Source organism: Phoxinus phoxinus, assembly GCF_949152265.1.
Source record: "Phoxinus phoxinus genome assembly, chromosome: 22".
In the NCBI taxonomy this organism is placed as follows: Eukaryota; Metazoa; Chordata; class Actinopteri; order Cypriniformes; family Leuciscidae; genus Phoxinus; species Phoxinus phoxinus.
In genome coordinates, this window is record NC_136897.1 from 929288 (window position 1) to 952733 (window position 23446).

The 23446-nt window shown below is 43.0% G+C and overlaps 1 protein-coding gene across 3 annotated transcripts in view; it reads right to left on the minus strand.

Moving 5' to 3' along the window:
• Nucleotides 1-313: 313 nt before the first annotated feature.
• Nucleotides 314-23446, minus strand: part of tsen2 (TSEN2 tRNA splicing endonuclease subunit) — a 23993-nt gene continuing 860 nt past the window's right edge. Inside the window, exons 3-11 of one of the 3 annotated variants that reach the window (XM_079596576.1) lie at nucleotides 22767-22806; nucleotides 20820-21273; nucleotides 16553-16627; nucleotides 15922-15972; nucleotides 4531-4669; nucleotides 2806-2842; nucleotides 983-1079; nucleotides 580-669; nucleotides 314-505 (exon numbers count right to left, since the gene is read on the minus strand). In XM_079596576.1, coding sequence (XP_079452702.1) covers nucleotides 446-505; nucleotides 580-669; nucleotides 983-1079; nucleotides 2806-2842; nucleotides 4531-4669; nucleotides 15922-15972; nucleotides 16553-16627; nucleotides 20820-21273; nucleotides 22767-22806 — 1043 coding nt within the window. In that variant the 3' untranslated portion in view covers nucleotides 314-445. Of the gene's footprint in view, nucleotides 506-579; nucleotides 670-982; nucleotides 1109-2805; nucleotides 2843-4530; nucleotides 4670-15921; nucleotides 15973-16552; nucleotides 16628-20819; nucleotides 21274-22766; nucleotides 22807-23446 lie in introns of all 3 variants that reach the window. The other 2 variants (XR_013795829.1, XR_013795828.1) reach the window with 2 other exon arrangements.

Consider the following 23446-nt stretch of genomic DNA (forward strand, 5'->3'; position numbering starts at 1 on the left):
GCCGCCGCACTGGACATTATTATTAACGGAAGGAGGTGTGTGTGTGTGTGTGTGTGTGTGTGTTATCAAGCATTAATGGCCAGGAAAGACCCGTATACTGAGAGCGGCTCATAAGAAGAGTTTCTGTTTCTCGCTCAGTTCTGCGTCGAGCTCTTGATAAATTGTGGCTTTTGTTGTTGTTTAGAATCCAGCATTCCTGTATTATTTTGATCTTTTATGAGTTTAATAAAGAACTCGTCTCGTCTTCGTCATTAATTATTCCTTAGGAACCGTTCGGCCCGATGATGGAGGAGTGGAGAGATAACACAATGGACACGGGTCTTCTCTTGGTATATTTATTGTTAAACACTCTTTAACTTGTGTCTCTGCACATTATTAAAAAAATAAATAAATAGCAACCTAATATTTTGAAGCAAAATAAACATGTAAGGAATGTAGAAAGGAATTAAACGTCCTCCTGTTCGGTTCGCTCTTTTGAGGAGACCCATCTGCTCAGCAGCACCTCCTGAAACACACCATCATATCATCATATATCAGATCCAGACGTGTAGAGACACTCTCACACACACACACACACACCTGTACAGTGAACCGCTTCACACACTCGGGAGACGACAGCATGTCTTCTGTCAGATCAGACGGAGTGATGACGTAGCAGAGCATCAGTTCCTGCGCAGAAAACACACAGCGCCACACACACACACAGCGTCACACACACACAACGTCACAAACACACACACACAGCGTCACAAACACACGCACGGCGTTTCCATCCAAAGTTGCAACTTTAGTTGAGTCAGAAATATCAGTAATCAAACTAAGTTCCTCTATTGTGTCGTATATCGAGTGAAGTGCTTCAGGAACAAGAACACATGTGGGCGGGGCTTGATTGTCTGTGTGGAATTGATTGGATGGCTGTGGTCTGCTATTGGCTGATCTCCTGTGAGTGACAGGTGTCCAGGGCTGATGTCAGTAGTGTTACCTTGGAGACGTTGCCGGTGGTTCTGCTGAGAGCGGCGAGAGTCCTCCAGCTGCAGGATCTGAAGCTCACGTCTGCTCTCTCCACCACCACTGAGTAGCTGAGCACAACCACACCTCAGTCACACTTCTGAAGGATTATACAATATTAAAGCAGTGAAGGTGACGTGAAAAAACTGCATAAATTGGGTTCTGAATTCAGTTTAAAGGGATAGTTCACCCAAAAATGAAAAATAGCCCATGATTTACTCAGAGTAACTTTAGTCATCACGGGTGTATATGACATTCTTCTTTCAGACGAACACAATCGGAGTTAAATAAAAAATGCACTTTTATGATGGACAGATGCACTTTTATGATGGACAGATGCACTTTTATGATGATAGATGCACTTTTATGACGGACAGATGCACTTTTATGATGATAGATGCACTTTTATGATGGACAGATGCACTTTTATGATGATAGATGCACTTTTATGATGGACAGATGCACTTTTATGATGATAGATGCACTTTTATGATGGACAGATGCACTTTTATGATGGACAGATGCACTTTTATGATGGACAGATGCACTTTTATGATGATAGATGCACTTTTATGACGGACAGATGCACTTTTATGATGATAGATGCACTTTTATGATGGACAGATGCACTTTTATGATGATAGATGCACTTTTATGACGGACAGATGCACTTTTATGATGATAGATGCACTTTTATGACGGACAGATGCACTTTTATGATGATAGATGCACTTTTATGATGGACAGATGCACTTTTATGATGATAGATGCACTTTTATGATGGACAGATGCACTTTTATGATGATAGATGCACTTTTATGATGGACAGATGCACTTTTATGATGGATAGATGCACTTTTATGATGGATAGATGCACTTTTATGATGGATAGATGCACTTTTATGATGGATAGATGCACTTTTATGATGGACAGATGCACTTTTATGATGGAGAGATGCACTTTTATGATGGACAGATGCACTTTTATGATGGACAGATGCACTTTTATGATGGACAGATGCACTTTTATGATGATAGATGCACTTTTATGATGGACAGATGCACTTTTATGATGATAGATGCACTTTTATGACGGACAGATGCACTTTTATGATGGATAGATGCACTTTTATGATGGACAGATGCACTTTTATGACGGACAGATGCACTTTTATGATGATAGATGCACTTTTATGATGGACAGATGCACTTTTATGACGGACAGATGCACTTTTATGATGATAGATGCACTTTTATGATGGACAGATGCACTTTTATGACGGACAGATGCACTTTTATGATGGACAGATGCACTTTTATGATGGACAGATGCACTTTTATGATGGACAGATGCACTTTTATGATGGACAGATGCACTTTTATGATGGACAGATGCACTTTTATGATGGACAGATGCACTTTTATGACGGACAGATGCACTTTTATGATGGACAGATGCACTTTTATGATGGACAGATGCACTTTTATGATGGACAGATGCACTTTTATGATGGACAGATGCACTTTTATGATGGACAGATGCACTTTTATGGACTTCAAAACAGAAACGGCCATTATAAAGCTTGGAAAAGCCAGGACATTTTTAAATATAACTCTGATTGTGTTCGTCTGAAACAAGAATGTCACATACACCTAGCATGACTTATGTAAATCATCATGGGCTAATTTTAATTTTTGGGTGAACTATCCCTTTAAAGCTTATTATTTATGATTTGCATGTCGGCTGGACTGTATCTTGATGCAACAAAGCAAACTACTTTCAACATGAGAACAAACCTTGCATGATAAAACGGAGGTCCTTTTCGGTAGAGCACTAGAAAAGAGAGAAATAAAGGATCAGCACTAGAACAAAAGAGAATCTGAGCTGTAGCGATCTATAGTGCGCTGGAGTGTGTCATGTGTCAACGCCACCGATGACTCCTGAAGTTCACGGCCAAGACTGAGTTTCAGCGCAGCGGGTCTGAGCGCGAGGAAAGCAATGCTTCATGCACCTGAATAATTCACCGTGCACCTCCAGTGTCACACACACCGCTGGAAAATCTCTCGCCCGCTGGACTCGGTTAGCTCAGGGTTACGCCTAAATGTTTCAGAGGGACACGCCATAAACAACAGTGCTTTGGTGAACAGACGGGCACACACTACACAAGAGAACATGACATTAGATGCAAGTCAGTTTACACGGTTCTAACTGACAACTATTCTTGCATGAACATTAAAGGATATATTTATGTGTGTTTTCTGCTTTCAGTGTGTGTTGCTTCTTGACATGCAAAGCTTGATATTCTTTGGCTTCTTTTGAAATGATTTTCATTGATGTAGAAAAGTGAATACATGAACTGGCCACAATTTGACTTGAATGTAAGTTATTAACTTTGATTACACTTTATTATAAGCTGTCCTGGTTACGGTGTAATAATTACACAAATAAGTAATGAGTAATATTAGCAACACGCACTTCCTATAGGATTAGGGCTTGTAATTGTGCAACAGTAACTATAGTAAGTACACAAGGACACTAAAATAAAGTTAAACCAAATTTGTTTTAGTGTAGGGTTACCAATTTTTTTTTCTTTAAAAATACAATTCTTTACAAAAAGTGTAAAGTGTTACATTTTCTCTTCAGAAGTGTAGTGTTCCAAACTTCTTTTTAAAGTGCTATACGAATGTCATTTTCATTAAAAATGTAGTTACCCTGTTTCTTTACACACCTTTTCTTTAAGTGTAGTGTTACACACCTTTTCTTTAAGTGTAGTGTTACACACCTTTTCTTTAAGTGTAGTGTTACACACCTTTTCTTTAAGTGTAGTGTTACACACGAAATGTAACACTGATGTATTTTCCTTTAAAAGTGTAGTTCCCCATTTTTTTCTTTGAAGTGTAGTGTTACCTTTTCTTTAAAAGTGTAGCGTTACCATTTTTTGTTTAAAAATGTAGTTTCAAACTTCTTTTTAAACTGTTACACTAATGCCCTTTTCTTTAAAAGTGAAGTTACCAATGTTTTTCTTAAGTGTAAAGTCAGCACCGTTTTCAATAACACTGCAGTATAAAAGCAATATCACACTCACATTCATGCATCAAACGTTGGATTCCAAATCACAGCAATGTTGAAACATACACAAATGTGAATGACGCTTCTTAACTCTGAAATGTGGAATTACTTGCAAAATGTATAATTACTTGCAAAATGTATAATTACTTGCGCAAAATGTATAATTACTTGCGCAAAATGTATAATTACTTGCGCAAAATGTATAATTACTTGCGCAAAATGTATAATTACTTGCAAAATGTATAATTAATTAATTGCAAAATGTATAATTACTTGCAAAATGTATAATTACTTGCGCAAAATGTATAATTACTTGCAAAATGTATAATTAATTACTTGCAAAATGTATAATTACTTGTAAAATGTATAATTAAAATGACCCCTGCATTGGAAATAAATCAGTTTGATGTAGTTCACATTTTCAGTTGAGATTTTATGAGAAATATCCTTACTTAAGTCCGTTCCATATTTGATTCCAGACTTCGGCACCCAGCCTTTACTGCGGAAGTAGTGATAGGCCGCGTACGAGGAGGAGAAGTTGGGCTGAAGAGAGCGAAACATCGTCCAAACCTGAGCGACTGACAGCGCCTCCTACAGCACACAAGACCAGACCGAACTCAGCTGCCAACTAATAAACAACACATTTAAATGACGTAAACAAACTGGAGTGTGTTTCCCGTACAGCGCTGTAACTCGTGCTTCACTACTATAGTACGATACATCGTTGAAGAGATCATCTAGCGAGTCACGACTGTTTCCCGAAACCATATTGTCACAAATTGGTCGTTCAACCACAATGGTTGATGATGTCACGCAGGTGTTGGAGTAATCATACTGATAATTAATCTGTTTGAGATCGAATTAATGGGTTAGGGTTAGGTTAATGCCAAAGTTGCGACTATAGTTGGCTAACGATGCTTTCGGGAAACACCGACTCGCTGAACTGCTGATAACGACAGAACTCACGACTATAGTTGGCTAACGATGCTTTCGGGAAACACCGACTCGCTGAACTGCTGATAACGACAGAACTCGCGACTATAGTTGGCTAACGATGCTTTCGGGAAACACCGACTCGCTGAACTGCTGATAACGACAGAACTCGCGACTATAGTTGGCTAACGATGCTTTCGGGAAACACCGACTCGCTGAACTGCTGATAACGACAGAACTCGCGACTATAGTTGGCTAACGATGCTTTCGGGAAACACGACTCGCTGAACTGCTGATAACGACAGAACTCGCGACTATAGTTGGCTAACGATGCTTTCGGGAAACACCGACTCGCTGAACTGCTGATAACGACAGAACTCGCGACTATAATTGGCTAACGATGCTTTCGGGAAACACAGACTCGCTGAACTGCTGATAACGACAGAACTCGCGACTATAGTTGGCTAACGATGCTTTCGGGAAACACCGACTCGCTGAACTGCTGATAACGACAGAACTCGCGACTATAGTTGGCTAACGATGCTTTCGGGAAACACCGACTCGCTGAACTGCTGATAACGACAGAACTCGCGACTATAGTTGGCTAACGATGCTTTCGGGAAACACCGACTCGCTGAACTGCTGATAACGACAGAACTCGCGACTATAGTTGGCTAACGATGCTTTCGGGAAACACCGACTCGCTGAACTGCTGATAACGACAGAACTCGTGACTATAGTTGGCTAACGATGCTTTCGGGAAACACCGACTCGCTGAACTGCTGATAACGACAGAACTCGCGACTATAGTTGGCTAACGATGCTTTCGGGAAACACCGACTCGCTGAACTGCTGATAACGACAGAACTCGCGACTATAGTTGGCTAACGATGCTTTCGGGAAACACGACTCGCTGAACTGCTGATAACGACAGAACTCGCGACTATAGTTGGCTAACGATGCTTTCGGGAAACACGACTCGCTGAACTGCTGATAACGACAGAACTCGCGACTATAGTTGGCTAACGATGCTTTCGGGAAACACGACTCGCTGAACTGCTGATAACGACAGAACTCGTGACTATAGTTGGCTAACGATGCTTTCGGGAAACACGACTCGCTGAACTGCTGATAACGACAGAACTCGTGACTATAGTTGGCTAACGATGCTTTCGGGAAACACGACTCGCTGAACTGCTGATAACGACAGAACTCGTGACTATAGTTGGCTAACGATGCTTTCGGGAAACACAGACTCGCTGAACTGCTGATAACGACAGAACTCGCGACTATAGTTGGCTAACGATGCTTTCGGGAAACACGACTCGCTGAACTGCTGATAACGACAGAACTCGTGACTATAGTTGGCTAACGATGCTTTCGGGAAACACGACTCACTGAACTGCTGATAACGACAGAACTCGCGACTATAGTTGGCTAACGATGCTTTCGGGAAACACCGACTCACTGAACTGCTGATAACGGCAGAACTCGCGACTATCATTGGCTAACGATGCTTTCGGGAAACACAGACTCGCTGAACTGCTGATAACGACAGAACTCGCGACTATAGTTGGCTAACGATGCTTTCGGGAAACACAGACTCGCTGAACTGCTGATAAAGGCAGAACTCGCGACTATCATTGGCTAACGATGCTTTCGGGAAACACAGACTCGCTGAACTGCTGATAACGACAGAACTCGTGACTATAGTTGGCTAACGATGCTTTCGGGAAACACGACTCGCTGAACTGCTGATAACGGCAGAACTCGCGACTATAGTTGGCTAACGATGCTTTCGGGAAACACAGACTCGCTGAACTGCTGATAACGGCAGAACTCGCGACTATCATTGGCTAACGATGCTTTCGGGAAACACAGACTCGCTGAACTGCTGATAACGACAGAACTCGTGACTATAGTTGGCTAACGATGCTTTCGGGAAACACGACTCGCTGAACTGCTGATAACGGCAGAACTCGCGACTATCATTGGCTAACGATGCTTTCGGGAAACACAGACTCGCTGAACTGCTGATAACGACAGAACTCGCGACTATAGTTGGCTAACGATGCTTTCGGGAAACACAGACTCGCTGAACTGCTGATAACGACAGAACTCGCGACTATAGTTGGCTAACGATGCTTTCGGGAAACACAGACTCGCTGAACTGCTGATAACGACAGAACTCGCGACTATAGTTGGCTAACGATGCTTTCGGGAAACAGACTCGCTGAACTGCTGATAACGACAGAACTCACGACTATAGTTGGCTAACGATGCTTTCGGGAAACACCGACTCGCTGAACTGCTGATAACGACAGAACTCACGACTATAGTTGGCTAACGATGCTTTCGGGAAACACAGACTCGCTGAACTGCTGATAACGACAGAACTCGCGACTATAGTTGGCTAACGATGCTTTCGGGAAACACCGACTCGCTGAACTGCTGATAACGACAGAACTCGTGACTATAGTTGGCTAACGATGCTTTCGGGAAACACAGACTCGCTGAACTGCTGATAACGACAGAACTCGCGACTATAGTTGGCTAACGATGCTTTCGGGAAACACCGACTCGCTGAACTGCTGATAACGACAGAACTCGTGACTATAGTTGGCTAACGATGCTTTCGGGAAACACCGACTCGCTGAACTGCTGATAACGACAGAACTCACGACTATAGTTGGCTAACGATGCTTTCGGGAAACACCGACTCGCTGAACTGCTGATAACGACAGAACTCACGACTATAGTTGGCTAACGATGCTTTCGGGAAACACGACTCGCTGAACTGCTGATAACGACAGAACTCGTGACTATAGTTGGCTAACGATGCTTTCGGGAAACACCGACTCGCTGAACTGCTGATAACGACAGAACTCGCGACTATAGTTGGCTAACGATGGTTTCGGGAAACACCGACTCGCTGAACTGCTGATAACGACAGAACTCACGACTATAGTTGGCTAACGATGCTTTCGGGAAACACCGACTCGCTGAACTGCTGATAACGACAGAACTCGCGACTATAGTTGGCTAACGATGGTTTCGGGAAACACCGACTCGCTGAACTGCTGATAACGACAGAACTCACGACTATAGTTGGCTAACGATGCTTTCGGGAAACACCGACTCGCTGAACTGCTGATAACGACAGAACTCGTGACTATAGTTGGCTAACGATGCTTTCGGGAAACACCGACTCGCTGAACTGCTGATAACGACAGAACTCGTGACAATAGTTGGCTAACGATGCTTTCGGGAAACACCGACTCGCTGAACTGCAGATAACGGCAGAACTCGTGACTATAGTTGGCTAACGATGCTTTCGGGAAACACCGACTCGCTGAACTGCTGATAACGACAGAACTCACGACTATAGTTGGCTAACGATGCTTTCGGGAAACACGACTCGCTGAACTGCTGATAACGACAGAACTCACGACTATAGTTGGCTAACGATGCTTTCGAGAAACACCGACTCGCTGAACTGCTGATAACGGCAGAACTCGTGACTATAGTTGGCTAACGATGCTTTCGGGAAACACCGACTCGCTGAACTGCTGATAACGACAGAACTCGTGACTATAGTTGGCTAACGATGCTTTCGGGAAACACAGACTCGCTGAACTGCTGATAACGACAGAACTCGTGACTATAGTTGGCTAACGATGCTTTCGGGAAACACGACTCGCTGAACTGCTGATAACGACAGAACTCACGACTATAGTTGGCTAACGATGCTTTCGGGAAACACCGACTCCCTGAACTGCTGATAACGACAGAACTCACGACTATAGTTGGCTAACGATGCTTTCGGGAAACACAGACTCGCTGAACTGCTGATAACGGCAGAACTCGCGACTATCATTGGCTAACGATGCTTTCGGGAAAAACAGACTCGCTGAACTGCTGATAACGACAGAACTCACGACTATAGTTGGCTAACGATGCTTTCGGGAAACACGACTCGCTGAACTGCTGATAACGACAGAACTCGTGACTATAGTTGGCTAACGATGCTTTCGGGAAACACGACTCGCTGAACTGCTGATAACGACAGAACTCACGACTATAGTTGGCTAACGATGCTTTCGGGAAACACCGACTCGCTGAACTGCTGATAACGACAGAACTCGCGACTATAGTTGGCTAACGATGCTTTCGGGAAACACCGACTCGCTGAACTGCTGATAACGACAGAACTCACGACTATAGTTGGCTAACGATGCTTTCGGGAAACACCGACTCGCTGAACTGCTGATAACGACAGAACTCGTGACTATAGTTGGCTAACGATGCTTTCGGGAAACACCGACTCGCTGAACTGCTGATAACGACAGAACTCGTGACTATAGTTGGCTAACGATGCTTTCGGGAAACACCGACTCGCTGAACTGCTGATAACGACAGAACTCGCGACTATAGTTGGCTAACGATGCTTTCGGGAAACACCGACTCGCTGAACTGCTGATAACGACAGAACTCGTGACAATAGTTGGCTAACGATGCTTTCGGGAAACACGACTCGCTGAACTGCTGATAACGACAGAACTCGTGACTATAGTTGGCTAACGATGCTTTCGGGAAACACGACTCGCTGAACTGCTGATAACGACAGAACTCGCGACTATAGTTGGCTAACGATGCTTTCGGGAAACACGACTCGCTGAACTGCTGATAACGACAGAACTCGTGACTATAGTTGGCTAATGATGCTTTCGGGAAACACAGACTCGCTGAACTGCTGATAACGACAGAACTCGCGACTATAGTTGGCTAACGATGCTTTCGGGAAACACGACTCGCTGAACTGCTGATAACGACAGAACTCGCGACTATAGTTGGCTAACGATGCTTTCGGGAAACACAGACTCGCTGAACTGCTGATAACGACAGAACTCGCGACTATAGTTGGCTAACGATGCTTTCGGGAAACACGACTCGCTGAACTGCTGATAACGACAGAACTCGTGACTATAGTTGGCTAATGATGCTTTCGGGAAACACAGACTCGCTGAACTGCTGATAACGACAGAACTCGCGACTATAGTTGGCTAACGATGCTTTCGGGAAACACGACTCGCTGAACTGCTGATAACGACAGAACTCGTGACTATAGTTGGCTAACGATGCTTTCGGGAAACACCGACTCGCTGAACTGCTGATAACGACAGAACTCGCGACTATAGTTGGCTAACGATGGTTTCGGGAAACACCGACTCGCTGAACTGCTGATAACGACAGAACTCACGACTATAGTTGGCTAACGATGCTTTCGGGAAACACCGACTCGCTGAACTGCTGATAACGACAGAACTCACGACTATAGTTGGCTAACGATGCTTTCGGGAAACACCGACTCGCTGAACTGCTGATAACGACAGAACTCGTGACTATAGTTGGCTAACGATGCTTTCGGGAAACACCGACTCGCTGAACTGCTGATAACGACAGAACTCGTGACAATAGTTGGCTAACGATGCTTTCGGGAAACACCGACTCGCTGAACTGCAGATAACGGCAGAACTCGTGACTATAGTTGGCTAACGATGCTTTCGGGAAACACCGACTCGCTGAACTGCTGATAACGACAGAACTCACGACTATAGTTGGCTAACGATGCTTTCGGGAAACACGACTCGCTGAACTGCTGATAACGACAGAACTCACGACTATAGTTGGCTAACGATGCTTTCGAGAAACACCGACTCGCTGAACTGCTGATAACGGCAGAACTCGTGACTATAGTTGGCTAACGATGCTTTCGGGAAACACCGACTCGCTGAACTGCTGATAACGACAGAACTCGTGACTATAGTTGGCTAACGATGCTTTCGGGAAACACAGACTCGCTGAACTGCTGATAACGACAGAACTCGTGACTATAGTTGGCTAACGATGCTTTCGGGAAACACGACTCGCTGAACTGCTGATAACGACAGAACTCACGACTATAGTTGGCTAACGATGCTTTCGGGAAACACCGACTCCCTGAACTGCTGATAACGACAGAACTCACGACTATAGTTGGCTAACGATGCTTTCGGGAAACACAGACTCGCTGAACTGCTGATAACGGCAGAACTCGCGACTATCATTGGCTAACGATGCTTTCGGGAAACACAGACTCGCTGAACTGCTGATAACGACAGAACTCACGACTATAGTTGGCTAACGATGCTTTCGGGAAACACGACTCGCTGAACTGCTGATAACGACAGAACTCGTGACTATAGTTGGCTAACGATGCTTTCGGGAAACACGACTCGCTGAACTGCTGATAACGACAGAACTCACGACTATAGTTGGCTAACGATGCTTTCGGGAAACACCGACTCGCTGAACTGCTGATAACGACAGAACTCGCGACTATAGTTGGCTAACGATGCTTTCGGGAAACACCGACTCGCTGAACTGCTGATAACGACAGAACTCACGACTATAGTTGGCTAACGATGCTTTCGGGAAACACCGACTCGCTGAACTGCTGATAACGACAGAACTCGTGACTATAGTTGGCTAACGATGCTTTCGGGAAACACCGACTCGCTGAACTGCTGATAACGACAGAACTCGTGACTATAGTTGGCTAACGATGCTTTCGGGAAACACCGACTCGCTGAACTGCTGATAACGACAGAACTCGCGACTATAGTTGGCTAACGATGCTTTCGGGAAACACCGACTCGCTGAACTGCTGATAACGACAGAACTCGTGACAATAGTTGGCTAACGATGCTTTCGGGAAACACCGACTCGCTGAACTGCTGATAACGACAGAACTCGCGACTATAGTTGGCTAACGATGCTTTCGGGAAACACAGACTCGTTGAACTGCTGATAACGACAGAACTCGCGACTATAGTTGGCTAACGATGCTTTCGGGAAACACAGACTCGCTGAACTGCTGATAACGACAGAACTCGCGACTATAGTTGGCTAACGATGCTTTCGGGAAACACGACTCGCTGAACTGCTGATAACGACAGAACTCGTGACTATAGTTGGCTAACGATGCTTTCGGGAAACACGACTCGCTGAACTGCTGATAACGACAGAACTCGCGACTATAGTTGGCTAACGATGCTTTCGGGAAACACGACTCGCTGAACTGCTGATAACGACAGAACTCGTGACTATAGTTGGCTAATGATGCTTTCGGGAAACACAGACTCGCTGAACTGCTGATAACGACAGAACTCGCGACTATAGTTGGCTAACGATGCTTTCGGGAAACACGACTCGCTGAACTGCTGATAACGACAGAACTCGCGACTATAGTTGGCTAACGATGCTTTCGGGAAACACAGACTCGCTGAACTGCTGATAACGACAGAACTCGCGACTATAGTTGGCTAACGATGCTTTCGGGAAACACGACTCGCTGAACTGCTGATAACGACAGAACTCGTGACTATAGTTGGCTAATGATGCTTTCGGGAAACACAGACTCGCTGAACTGCTGATAACGACAGAACTCGCGACTATAGTTGGCTAACGATGCTTTCGGGAAACACGACTCGCTGAACTGCTGATAACGACAGAACTCGTGACTATAGTTGGCTAACGATGCTTTCGGGAAACACCGACTCGCTGAACTGCTGATAACGACAGAACTCGCGACTATAGTTGGCTAACGATGGTTTCGGGAAACACCGACTCGCTGAACTGCTGATAACGACAGAACTCACGACTATAGTTGGCTAACGATGCTTTCGGGAAACACCGACTCGCTGAACTGCTGATAACGACAGAACTCACGACTATAGTTGGCTAACGATGCTTTCGGGAAACACCGACTCGCTGAACTGCTGATAACGACAGAACTCGTGACTATAGTTGGCTAACGATGCTTTCGGGAAACACCGACTCGCTGAACTGCTGATAACGACAGAACTCGTGACAATAGTTGGCTAACGATGCTTTCGGGAAACACCGACTCGCTGAACTGCAGATAACGGCAGAACTCGTGACTATAGTTGGCTAACGATGCTTTCGGGAAACACCGACTCGCTGAACTGCTGATAACGACAGAACTCACGACTATAGTTGGCTAACGATGCTTTCGGGAAACACGACTCGCTGAACTGCTGATAACGACAGAACTCACGACTATAGTTGGCTAACGATGCTTTCGAGAAACACCGACTCGCTGAACTGCTGATAACGGCAGAACTCGTGACTATAGTTGGCTAACGATGCTTTCGGGAAACACCGACTCGCTGAACTGCTGATAACGACAGAACTCGTGACTATAGTTGGCTAACGATGCTTTCGGGAAACACAGACTCGCTGAACTGCTGATAACGACAGAACTCGTGACTATAGTTGGCTAACGATGCTTTCGGGAAACACGACTCGCTGAACTGCTGATAACGACAGAACTCACGACTATAGTTGGCTAACGATGCTTTCGGGAAACACCGACTCCCTGAACTGCTGATAACGACAGAACTCACGACTATAGTTGGCTAACGATGCTTTCGGGAAACACAGACTCGCTGAACTGCTGATAACGGCAGAACTCGCGACTATCATTGGCTAACGATGCTTTCGGGAAACACAGACTCGCTGAACTGCTGATAACGACAGAACTCACGACTATAGTTGGCTAACGATGCTTTCGGGAAACACGACTCGCTGAACTGCTGATAACGACAGAACTCGTGACTATAGTTGGCTAACGATGCTTTCGGGAAACACGACTCGCTGAACTGCTGATAACGACAGAACTCACGACTATAGTTGGCTAACGATGCTTTCGGGAAACACCGACTCGCTGAACTGCTGATAACGACAGAACTCGCGACTATAGTTGGCTAACGATGCTTTCGGGAAACACCGACTCGCTGAACTGCTGATAACGACAGAACTCACGACTATAGTTGGCTAACGATGCTTTCGGGAAACACCGACTCGCTGAACTGCTGATAACGACAGAACTCGTGACTATAGTTGGCTAACGATGCTTTCGGGAAACACCGACTCGCTGAACTGCTGATAACGACAGAACTCGTGACTATAGTTGGCTAACGATGCTTTCGGGAAACACCGACTCGCTGAACTGCTGATAACGACAGAACTCGCGACTATAGTTGGCTAACGATGCTTTCGGGAAACACCGACTCGCTGAACTGCTGATAACGACAGAACTCGTGACAATAGTTGGCTAACGATGCTTTCGGGAAACACCGACTCGCTGAACTGCTGATAACGACAGAACTCGCGACTATAGTTGACTAACGATGCTTTCGGGAAACACAGACTCGCTGAACTGCTGATAACGACAGAACTCGCGACTATAGTTGGCTAACGATGCTTTCGGGAAACACGACTCGCTGAACTGCTGATAACGACAGAACTCGTGACTATAGTTGGCTAACGATGCTTTCGGGAAACACGACTCGCTGAACTGCTGATAACGACAGAACTCGCGACTATAGTTGGCTAACGATGCTTTCGGGAAACACGACTCGCTGAACTGCTGATAACGACAGAACTCGTGACTATAGTTGGCTAATGATGCTTTCGGGAAACACAGACTCGCTGAACTGCTGATAACGACAGAACTCGCGACTATAGTTGGCTAACGATGCTTTCGGGAAACACGACTCGCTGAACTGCTGATAACGACAGAACTCGCGACTATAGTTGGCTAACGATGCTTTCGGGAAACACAGACTCGCTGAACTGCTGATAACGACAGAACTCGCGACTATAGTTGGCTAACGATGCTTTCGGGAAACACGACTCGCTGAACTGCTGATAACGACAGAACTCGTGACTATAGTTGGCTAATGATGCTTTCGGGAAACACAGACTCGCTGAACTGCTGATAATGACAGAACTCGCGACTATAGTTGGCTAACGATGCTTTCGGGAAACACGACTCGCTGAACTGCTGATAACGACAGAACTCACGACTATAGTTGGCTAACGATGCTTTCGGGAAACACAGACTCGCTGAACTGCTGATAACGACAGAACTCGTGACTATAGTTGGCTAACGATGCTTTCGGGAAACACCGACTCGCTGAACTGCTGATAACAACAGAACTCACGACTATAGTTGGCTAACGATGCTTTCGGGAAACACAGACTCGCTGAACTGCTGATAACGACAGAACTCGTGACTATAGTTTGCTAACGATGCTTTCGGGAAACACCGACTCGCTGAAATGCTGATAACGACAGAACTCACGACTATAGTTGGCTAACGATGCTTTCGGGAAACACGACTCGCTGAACTGCTGATAACGACAGAACTCACGACTATAGTTGGCTAACGATGCTTTCGGGAAACACAGACTCGCTGAACTGCTGATAACGACAGAACTCGTGACTATAGTTGGCTAACGATGCTTTCGGGAAACACCGACTCGCTGAACTGCTGATAACAACAGAACTCACGACTATAGTTGGCTAACGATGCTTTCGGGAAACACAGACTCGCTGAACTGCTGATAACGACAGAACTCGTGACTATAGTTTGCTAACGATGCTTTCGGGAAACACCGACTCGCTGAAATGCTGATAACGACAGAACTCACGACTATAGTTGGCTAACGATGCTTTCGGGAAACACGACTCGCTGAACTGCTGATAACGACAGAACTCACGACTATAGTTGGCTAACGATGCTTTCGGGAAACACCGACTCGCTGAACTGCTGATAACAACAGAACTCGTGACTATAGTTGGCTAACGATGCTTTCGGGAAACACCGACTCGCTGAACTGCTGATAACAACAGAACTCACGACTATAGTTGGCTAACGATGCTTTCGGGAAACACCGACTCGCTGAACTGCTGATAACAACAGAACTCACGACTATAGTTGGCTAACGATGCTTTCGGGAAACACACCCCATCAGACACACAGTAAAGACGGTAAAACTCACCCCGCTGTAATAAATGGACAAGCATCCAAGAGCATAAACCAGAAAGAACGCCTGAAATAGAAACACAAGCATCTTGTTAGGAGACTAATGATTCCGCATCGCTTCTCAACTGATTTGCTCGGTTGCTAACAAGGTTATGTTAGGATGTCTCCTAAATCACACTGGCTGTGGTTCGAGCCCTCGGCAGCGCTCAGAGAAGCGACCCCGGGGATGTCAGAGAGAGGTGAAGCACACAGCCGGCAGGAGGAATGATCCATTATAAAACACCACACATCGCTCCTGGACTCGAGGGTGTCTTTAACGGGAGAATGATGTGATCATGCTAACCAGAGGAGTGGTCATGTCAGTCAGCTGTTGTTGAGGGAGGCTGAATTAACACTTATATATGAGAATACAGTAGATAAGACGTTCACTTCTGTTGTTTGGATTGGCTCAGATGGCTCGACTATATCCAGCTGTGACAATAAAAGCTCTACTAAACTCCATTTAACTCAAGCGCACAGATAAACCAGCGGCACGAGACCACACTGATGCAGCACTGCGGTAATAACAGAGGAATCGCAGCGATGTCCGATGTGTTGACGGCAGGGTTTCTGGGTAATGCATCATCACACAGACGTTAGTCACTCACTTCTTCATAGCTCAGCTGGAGATACTCCATCATGGGGAACGGGTTTATGCGGCACACACACCTGCCCAGCGGGTCCTGAGAGAAGAACAGAGGTCATTACTGCCAGCTTCATCCTTAACACTAACACTGGAGAAGTGCATCATTATTAGCGGTGTTACAATATATCATGTCACAATATATCGCAATACAGAAATGCAACAATATGTGTTGTGTATAGTTCACCCCCCAAAAACAATTAAAACTAATTTTCAGAGTTTTAGTGTCAGAACTACATTACACTGCTATATATAATGTAATACTCAGTGTTGGGGAAAGTTACTTTTAAAAGTAATGCATTACAATATTGCGTTACTCCCTTAAAAAGTGACTACACTGCAAAAAATACTTTCTTAATTAGTATTTTTGTTTTGTTTCCAGTCCAAATATCTAAAAATTCTTAAACCAAGAAGCGTTTACTAGAGAAGTAAAATGACATAAGAAATTCTATTTTGTTTTAAGATAAAAAGAAAGTAATTTTAGTAATTTTTACTTAAAACGAGCAAAATTATCTGCCAATGGGGTAAGCAAAAAATTCTTGGTTTCCATTTGAATTCAGATTTTTTTGCTTACCCCATTGGCAGATAATTTTGCTTGTTTTAAGCAAAAATTACTTAAATTACTTTCTTTTTATCTTAAAACAAAATATAATTTCTAATGTCATTTTACTTCTCTAAGTAAATGCTTCTTGATTTAATAATTTTTAGATATTTGGACTGGAAACAAAACAAAAATACTAAGTAAGAAAAGCATTTTTTGCAGTGTAATTGCATTACTTAGTTACTTTTTTAGAAAAGTAATGCGTTACGTTACTTTTGCGTTGCTGAGCTTGTTTTTTTATAACACAAAAGTGATATTTTTGGGCAAATGTAAAGAGCCTTTCACACCAAAAGTGAAATAATAATCCTCAGGCTAAAGGACATGTGTACAGTAGAGGAAAGCAAACCTTTCTATCTATCTATAGTCATTTCTGCTTATTTACTGAATCATCGAAGGTCAGAAGCAAGTACATTGGTCAATAAAGTGAGATTAAATGCATAAAAATGTATGTTTTATTGAACATATTTAGTTATTGGAGGTTTGCATAGTATTCAGATTCTGAATTTCACTGATTTTATTCATTTTGAGGAATATTGAATATTTTTTTGTGCAAGTGAGATGAGTAAATGCTCACATTTAATCTAGAACTACAATAAACATCATGGTCACACACACACACACACCTGCACTTTGATTTGTCTCAACATGAGGACAGGAGAGCTGTCAGTCAATAAATGGGAAAACATTATTTGAAAAAGTAACTCAGATATTTTGTTGTAAATTTTAAAAGTAATGCGTTACTTTACTAGTTACTTGAAGTAATCTGATTACGTAACTCAAGTGACTTGTAATGCATTTCCCCAACACTGATAATAATGCAGTGTGGGAATATGTGTGTGTCCTGATAATGCCAGATGTCTGATGTTACCAGTAAAAAGTGTCCGACATTATTTTAAATATATCTAGTCAGTGACAGTGAAAGCATTACGGCTGTAAACGATTAATCGAATCCAAAATAAAAGTTTGTTTCGATAATATATGTGTGTGTACTGTGTATAATAATTATTCTGCATATATATATATATAAATACACACACATGCATGTATATATTTGAGAAATATTTGCATTTATATACAGCATATATATTTTTATATGATTTATATTATATATAAATAGAACTATTTTATACATAAATAACAAATTTTTCTTAAATATATACATGCATGTGTGTATTTACCGGTATATATACAAAATAAGTATACACAATACACACACATATTATGTAAACACTTTTTGGATTCGATTAATCGTGTACAGCCCTAATATTGGTCTACAATAATTCAGTATTTCCAGCTTCAGAATCATGAATATTGTTATTCTGGAGTCTCTATTGTCCTGTGCTTTGGGTTTCAGCACCAAGTCCATCATATTCATTTACACACACAATCTAATATGAAATTTAGCATTTTAATCTACAGGTAATTTTTTGTTAACCTCATATTATATGTCTTGGAGTATCGCAATAATATAGTATCGTGAGTTCAGTATCGAGATATGTATCGCATCGTTACATCGCTAATAATTATTATTTTACACTAAAGTGTCTTTGAAACCAAGCTCTTCTATAAACATGCATGAAGCACTCCTCACTTTCTGACCTAAACATTTCCTGACTTTTCCAGTTGTTCATAATTAGTGGATTAGGACTTTTAATGAATAGTTAAAGCTGTAAAAGGCCAGAGAACTGTCCTCCAGTCCTACATGCGGTTATGTTCACACACAGTTTACAGGATCTCACTCCCGTACACTTTCAGGACTCGCAACCGCATTCCCGGGAAACCCAATATAAATGTTGGAGAAGTGGCTTTAGTGAACACTTTTTAACTTGTGTCGGGATGTTGTTTAAACAATCTCTGCACATTATATATATTTATTTAAAAAGCTGATAAATAAATGAAGACCGATATAAATGAAGATTTGACTGATGAACCGCGGCTCGATTGGACTCGTGTCTAAAGTCCTGAGACTCTTCAGTCGCCATCTTTGATATTATTACTGTAAAAAGAGCCAACACTGGTGAAATGTTACAGAAGGGTGTGTGAGATCACAACTTGTGATCGTGAAGGTCCAGCAAAAGCCTGTCAAACAGCGCATGAGTGCTCAACCGAGTTATCTTCGGTGTCTTACTGCGCTTACACTGTCCAACACACACGATGTGTCCATACACACAGATGGTTATGTCTAAAGGTTATGATCCGTGCATGACGTCTTCAAGCAACAGCAGTCGCTCATCATTAATGTTAATCAAGAGAAAATCATATCAACTGAATTATAACTTTGGCAGCTTTAATATGAATTTGCATTGTGTAAAATAGGGAGTTAGTTCCGCTGTAATGCTCAGGCACTTGCACAATAGTAAAACCATCACTTAAAAAATCATGAATTGTGATTTTCCTGAACAAAATCGTGATATGATATTTTTGGCATCATCCATGTATAGATAATTAGCATATCCATCCGCTACAACAGTCAACGCTAAATCTGCTAAACCTTGGGTTTTTTGTGTGCGAAAGATCCTTGGTTGAAACTCTGGCTAATCAGCATTAGCATTACGACCAGACGTCGCTCTTCCTTTCATTTGTGGAGACTGTGAGATATTCTTTTCAGGGTTCGTAGATTCTGTACAATTTAATTCCAGGGCTTTTCAAGCACTACTTTTTGGATTTCAAGGACTATAATCAGAGATCTCACTTATCAAACAATATTTATTATCTTTCAAATTCTAAAAAAGGTGAATAGATAAACAAAAATACACTAATAAAGTGCAACACACAATAACTGGAAGCTTTAACCACTGAGAGGACACTATGACACAGAGATCGCTCTCCGGATTTTTCTCACCCATGTATATATGATTGAGCTGAAGAATGAAACTATCATATACTTGTATATTTATATGAGCAATATCACATTATGTCATGCGGAATGGCTCGATATCAGACGGGTGCCAGCGGTAATTTTGTGTGATTCAATAATTCAAGCACTTTTCATAAATATGGCTGTTTTCAAGGGTTTTCCAGAACTACAATCTAGTTAGAGTTAAGGCTCATACACACCGGGGCGAATATCGGCGCGCATTATTCGTCAGCGTTTTTTGTGTTCACACCCAAGCGATTTTCACTGACGATGAGCCGAGTGAACATGCAAATTCATTCCCTGACATTAGATGGCGCTTAATGTAAAACAGAAATACCCCGCGTAGCCGCTGGCACGTTTGTCTAGTTCTTTATGTTCCGACACCAACAGCTCTACATTCATCTCGTCTGGCTTCTTCCTCGTCTTATTCCCGGCAGTGTAGACGCTATACTTGGCGCATATCTTCTTCGCGTTACGCTCGGCAAGACCGTTTTGTGTGTGAGCGCCCCCAAGTTGTGTTTTACTGTAACTTCAGAAGCTCCAGACACGTGAGCAAAAGCGCCAATCTCATTGGTCGGATAGTTTTTGACGCGGCACGTCAAACCAAAAAAACGAACCCGAGGCGTTTTTTTTTTAATTACGCTTTTAAGCGTGGCGTTTTACGCGTCGGTGTGCACACTCACATTGGCGCCCTTTGTTTAGTCACGAGGCGTCAAACGTCGGCGAATATCGCGGGCAAATTCGTCCCGGTGTGAACAGGCCTCTAGGGTTTACCATGGAGACGTTATCCTCTGTAGAGTCCCCCTCCTCCTCCACCAGGACATATTCACAGGCGTCGGGCTGGACCGGCTCTGGACTCCTCCGCCGGCTGTCAGGCGCTCTACAGCCGCAGTGAGCGAGCCAGTCGTCGTGTCTCCGGCACTTCACGCCGGGTTCAGCGAGCCGGTCGAGCCGCTCCGGTTCTTCAGGATAGTCTTCAGCCAGAGGGTCATGAACCGGGTTTCCTTGGCGCTGAGACCCAGCAGTCTCAGTCGGACCCAGATTTAAATCAGCCTCACACGACACATCGACACTTTCGGCCTGAGATTCCACTCGTCCTCGGCTCTCTTCCTCCTCGATGTCAAACTCCACTGGTTTTGTGAGAATCTGAAGCGCATGATTGACAGACTCATCCTCCAATCCCTGCATCCGGAGAGCCGTCCGCGCCCAGCTGAGCCGCTTCTGGTATCTGGAAGAAATTAATCCATTGATTATTAAGCATGAAGTGCGTGCATGAGAATAACTGCAAACTAGGGATGCACCGATATGAAGATCGTCCGATAACCGATAATTCTTTATATTTGAAAGCTGATAACCAATATATTGGCAGATAAATCTAAATCAAAAATTTTATATAATTTTTGAGAGTCTGATTACAAAACCACAAGTCTCAGCATTAAAATCCACATCCCAAACACACAATTATGATGTTCTCATTATAATGTTATGTAGCCGATATGACAGACTTGTGCTGCACTTTACTGTATTTTCCTTTTTGAAGTGATTCCAATCATATTTCAACAGTTTAAACCCATCATGATGAACAGTCGCATCTGAAGAGTCTCAGCTGAAGGAAATAATACAGTATTTATCGGCTTTAATATATCAGCCAGATTTTATTACTGGGCCGTTTAACAATTGACCTATGGCCAAGCCACGCCCCCAAACGCGATGAGCCAATCACAGTGCGCATAGCTAACCCAATACACTCGGACATTCTCAGCTTCCACGTCCATTGGACTGCATTGCAGTTAGTCAGTTTTCATTCGTTTTTATATGTTTTTTCTTGTAAAATGGTCAACGGTGTGCATGGGGCACATCAACTCCGACACAGGAGTCCCGAGAGGCGACGACCCGTTCCCACGCCACATCTCAGCCGAGATCAGCGTCTGCTCTGGACTAAGTTATGCGGGAGACCACAACACCAACTAAACCTGGATACATTAAACAAGGATGTCTACATGTGTTCTAAGGAAAGTCAACAACGTATTTGAACGTTATCTTTAACATCTCTAACGTAACAGAAAACGTTAACGTTAGCTTCTAGCTGCGTTCTGCATCATTTCACTTAGCTTCATTAACGTATCTGTAAATATCCGAGATAACAGATGTTAGCAATGTTGTGCTGAATGACTCATGTAAATACTGTAGAGGTCGACTAACGCTACTCACGGTAAAGATGGTAAAAAGGCTTGTCCTGGAAACGTATGCAACTTTTAGACCTGTAAGTTACATATTTAATTTGATCATGAACCATTTACATATTGAAGCACAACATTTTAGACAACTTTCTACCAAAACAACTGGGGAACTTTGTGTTTTTTTTTTTTTTGTGCGGTTTATCACGTTTACACTGACCTGTACATTCTTGCCTGGAGCTGAAGCTTTTCATCGACCTTCTCAACAATAAAATTATTAATATAACCCTCCAATGCATAGTTAAGGCCCTTTTGGTGACTTCCAGATGATATATAGTCTCCAGAAATCATCAATTGCCGCCTGTGAAGTGTCTCCGACTGTGACCGCTGCCATCGCGCCCGTCACGTTGACCGTCCGAGTGAGTGGAGGGGGCGTGGCTTAGCCATCGGACAATTTCATAAAAAATTAACATTTATCGGCCGATACCGATACTGTGGCCGATATATCGTACTGTAAACACACCCAGAGTGCAATAATACTTACTCCGACGAGGAGATCACAGGCACACTTCTGTCTCCAATGTCTAAAAAAATACATAAAATCAGTCGTGGTCGTATTAAATGTTCAGATGCTCATGGTTGATTAAAGCAAAAAATGATAAAACGGTCATTTACTCACTCATAACGTTCTAAATAGGGTTATTATCGTCAACTAAAACTATTACAAACATTCCCAACTATCCAAAATGGATCCAACAATTTGGATTGTTTATTGGAATCTAATTGTATGCCCATTTCTAATGTTTATTTTCTATCAAAATGTGTTTTTTAAAGTGGTTCTTCACCAGCTGAGTTTTAACCCTAACCCAATCAGAAAACTTCACTCTATTGTAAACGTTTTAGATGATGTTTTAATTCAGACGACTCGAGATGAGAGGAGATAAAACATTTCTGCTAATTAAAATAAAGCTGAATAAAATAAAATATAAATATCAGTAGAAAAGCTTAAACTACAATGTTTTTTAATGTTAATCAAATGACAAACACACTCACAGCTGAATAACCTTATTACGTTTAATAAGGATGTTTAATTAAGCATGTTAAGTATATATTTTTATGCAGTGTTATTTTACATGTGCTTTATTACATTTCTGCACCTGAAAAGCACTGTTTATTGTTATATTGCATTTATTTATGCTTTTGCTTGTACTTTGATTATTTGTT